Here is a 2,901-nt window from a genome sequence, read left to right as displayed (position 1 = left end):
ACTCTGGATGGATTTCAGATATTTGTGAGGCTGTCTTGGGAGAAGCATGATTTCTGGGACAGCGAACACCAGGATCCCCCTTACGATTTAAATAAAAAGTTAAAGGGCTAGAATGGGAGGATGTAGAGATAAGTCTCCCAGGGGGGTTTAGATCTCCATTCTTTGGTTGTAGAAAAACCAAGAGGGTTAGAGGGTGTGAAGGAACAGTTGGATTTCAAATGGATAGGGTGTATTTCCTGGGATACCAGATTTCAAGTAGACTATAAAGATAAACTATGATTTACAAAAAATGCTCAACTTCCTCCGCCTGTTCTGGGCTTTCTACACAGGATAGCTCAGTGAATCTTATTATTTCCCCATATTTTTAGGTAATTGGAGTAAACTTGTGTTTGGGAAGGTATTTATAGGAATTTTTGTTTATCCCAAAGATCTTGGTATGTTTTCTTAAGTATGAAAGGGCATGTGGGTGGGGTGGGGATGCAGCTAGAGGTTTGATCTCACTTCTTTATTTCATATTTTTTCTTTTTATTTGTTTCATATCTCACTTCTTGGCCTTGTTACCTTTGAAGTAGCTTGATGCTCAGACTTTGGGCTAATGGTTCAAGTTTAGGGGTGGCCACCCATCTTTTCATATGGGGAAGTGTGCAGAGTTCTCCTCTTAGGACGCCCAGTCACAAGGGCTTAGGGACAGCTCTTACATTTCCTGTAATCTCAGCATGTGAACAAGGCTTTCAAGTCACACTGTGCAACCTTCCTACCTTTCTTAATTGCTTGGGGTAAGATACAAGTGAGGCTGGGGTGGGGCATGGAGGACACAGAGAGAGAGGGCTGTGCATTCCTTCTCTGCCACCACCCTGTCCTCAGCACAGAAGCACCCAGCTGACTGTCCTTTCTTCTGGGCCCCAAGTCCTGGAGCAGAGCTGACAAAGGAGATTCTTGAGAAAGCGCCTTATTATTGCAGGAAGTGCTGAGCCAAGAGCTCCTAGCTGCCCCTTTTGCAGATGTGAAGGGCCAGTGAACCTTGGACCCAGACAATTGCTTAACACTCCTGTCCTCTCCCCTCACTCCCTCAGCCCTCTTGACTTCAATTCATAGGCATTTGTCTGGCATTCCCTTTCACTGCTGGCTGAAGAGGAGAAGCAGTTGGACCGCCCTTCCTGGAGGACAAGTATCTCCAACTGCTGCTGGCCACTGCCTTGGGAACCTGCTTATATCCAGGGCCAGGGAGTGAGTGTGTGTCCCACCCTCTCTCCTCATCCCCTCTCACCTTGCTAGTCCTCTCACCCCCAACCCCCCTTTGCTCCGCTGCAGTGTCCAATCACTTCTTCTCCTGAGTGCCTGTTGCCCTAGTATCTCTTCACTTGCTTGACTAGCCTCTCCTGTTTTCCTCTCAGCTGTCCCCTGCTCTGTATTTCCTGGCATCTGCTGCTGGGCTTCAGCTGTTTCCTTGCCTTGGCTTTGGGTGGTATCTCTCCAGCAGCTATTCCAGAATGGGGAGTGGTCTTCAGCTGCCTCCCATCATCTCTAGGTTCTGCTGTACATTTGGATCACCCTTCTCTAATTCATACTTTTTTGGGTGATGCAGCTATGCTGCCGTGAGGGGATTGATGGTAGGAGGCCTGAAATACTAGAAACTGGGAAAGGTATCTGGAAAGGAAAAGCCACAAAAAGAGAGGAATAACCTGTCTTCTTTCAGGGTGGGGTGGGACTGCTTGAGCTTTGCCGGGACTGAAGATTCCAGGTGAGAGCTGTTAAGGAATACTACCCAAAGCTCCTTGAGCAGGGGGATGGTTGTGGGTTTCCAGCAGATTTATTTTTTAAACTAATTAATTGATTTATATTTATTTATTTATTTTTAAAAGATGACTGGTAAGGGGATCTTTTTTTTTTAATTTTCTTTTTTTTTTTTTTAAATTTTGTCAATATACAATGTGGTTGATTATTATGACCCATCACTGAAACCTCCCTCCCTCCTCCCTCTTGGTAAGGGGATCTTTTTTTTTTAATTTTCTTTTTCTTTTTTTTAAATTTTGTCAATATACAATGTGGTTGATTATTATGACCCATCACTGAAACCTCCCTCCCTCCTCCCTCTTGGTAAGGGGATCTTTTTTTTTTAATTTTCTTTTTCTTTTTTTTAAATTTTGTCAATATACAATGTGGTTGATTATTATGACCCATCACTGAAACCTCCCTCCCTCCTCCCTCTTGGTAAGGGGATCTTAACCCTTGACTTGGTGTTGTCAGCACCATGCTCTCCCAAGTGAGCTAACTGGCCATCTCTATATAGGGATACAAACCTGTGGCCTTGGTGTTATCAGCACCACACTCTCCCAAGTGAGCCACGGGTCTTCCCTCAGCAGAAGATTTCCAAAGCCTTTAGGTTTACCAGAGCTAGAGTCTTTGGGGGAAGAAGCAGCAGTGTGAGAAGATCCCACAGATTAGTTGCTTGAAAGGTTGGTTCCTAATGTTGCATCTCAGCACAGGTGACAGGTGAAACTGAAATTGGAGGAAAGACAGACTTCTTTTGGGTAAGGCTGAACACTCAGGCTCAAACCACTATACCTGAGAGCTGCCAGACTATCTCCATGCCTGTCTTGTATCACAGCAAGCTCAGATAGAACAGGATTTAGTAGGTTAGGTGGGCAGCACTGTCCTAATGATGAGAAACAGATGCTTTCTCTTGGGGAATGAGTGCCTTCCCACAAAAGTTCAAATTGGGGTCGTTTTGATGAGGCAGGTAGAGAAGAAGAGGTTATATGGATGTGGGAATTAAGGGAGAGATCTCTAAAGTGGTGGGTGGGTGGGTGGGATGCCAATACTGGCCCCTGTGTGTGGGGGAGAGGGTTTTTATGTAATTGCTAGCCACCCAATGTGTATCATCCTCTTTCTTCCTTAGAG

The 2,901-nt window shown here is 45.1% G+C and overlaps 1 protein-coding gene across 1 annotated transcript in view; it reads left to right on the top strand.

The window, feature by feature from the left end:
* Window positions 1-1,334, top strand: part of LOC103585593 (Y+L amino acid transporter 1-like) — a 2,621-nt gene extending 1,287 nt beyond the window's left edge. Inside the window, exon 3 of the mRNA XM_008566603.1 lies at window positions 1,312-1,334. Coding sequence (XP_008564825.1) covers window positions 1,312-1,334 — 23 coding nt within the window. The remainder of the gene's footprint in view (window positions 1-1,311) is intronic.
* The last annotated feature ends 1,567 nt before the right edge of the window (window positions 1,335-2,901 follow it).

The sequence above is a fragment of the Galeopterus variegatus genome, unplaced genomic scaffold (assembly GCF_000696425.1).
Source record: "Galeopterus variegatus unplaced genomic scaffold, G_variegatus-3.0.2 Scaffold253, whole genome shotgun sequence".
NCBI classification, from domain to species: domain Eukaryota; kingdom Metazoa; phylum Chordata; class Mammalia; order Dermoptera; family Cynocephalidae; genus Galeopterus; species Galeopterus variegatus.
The sequence above is the reverse complement of the archived record's forward strand: the minus strand, read 5'-3'. Positions and strand labels throughout refer to the sequence as shown.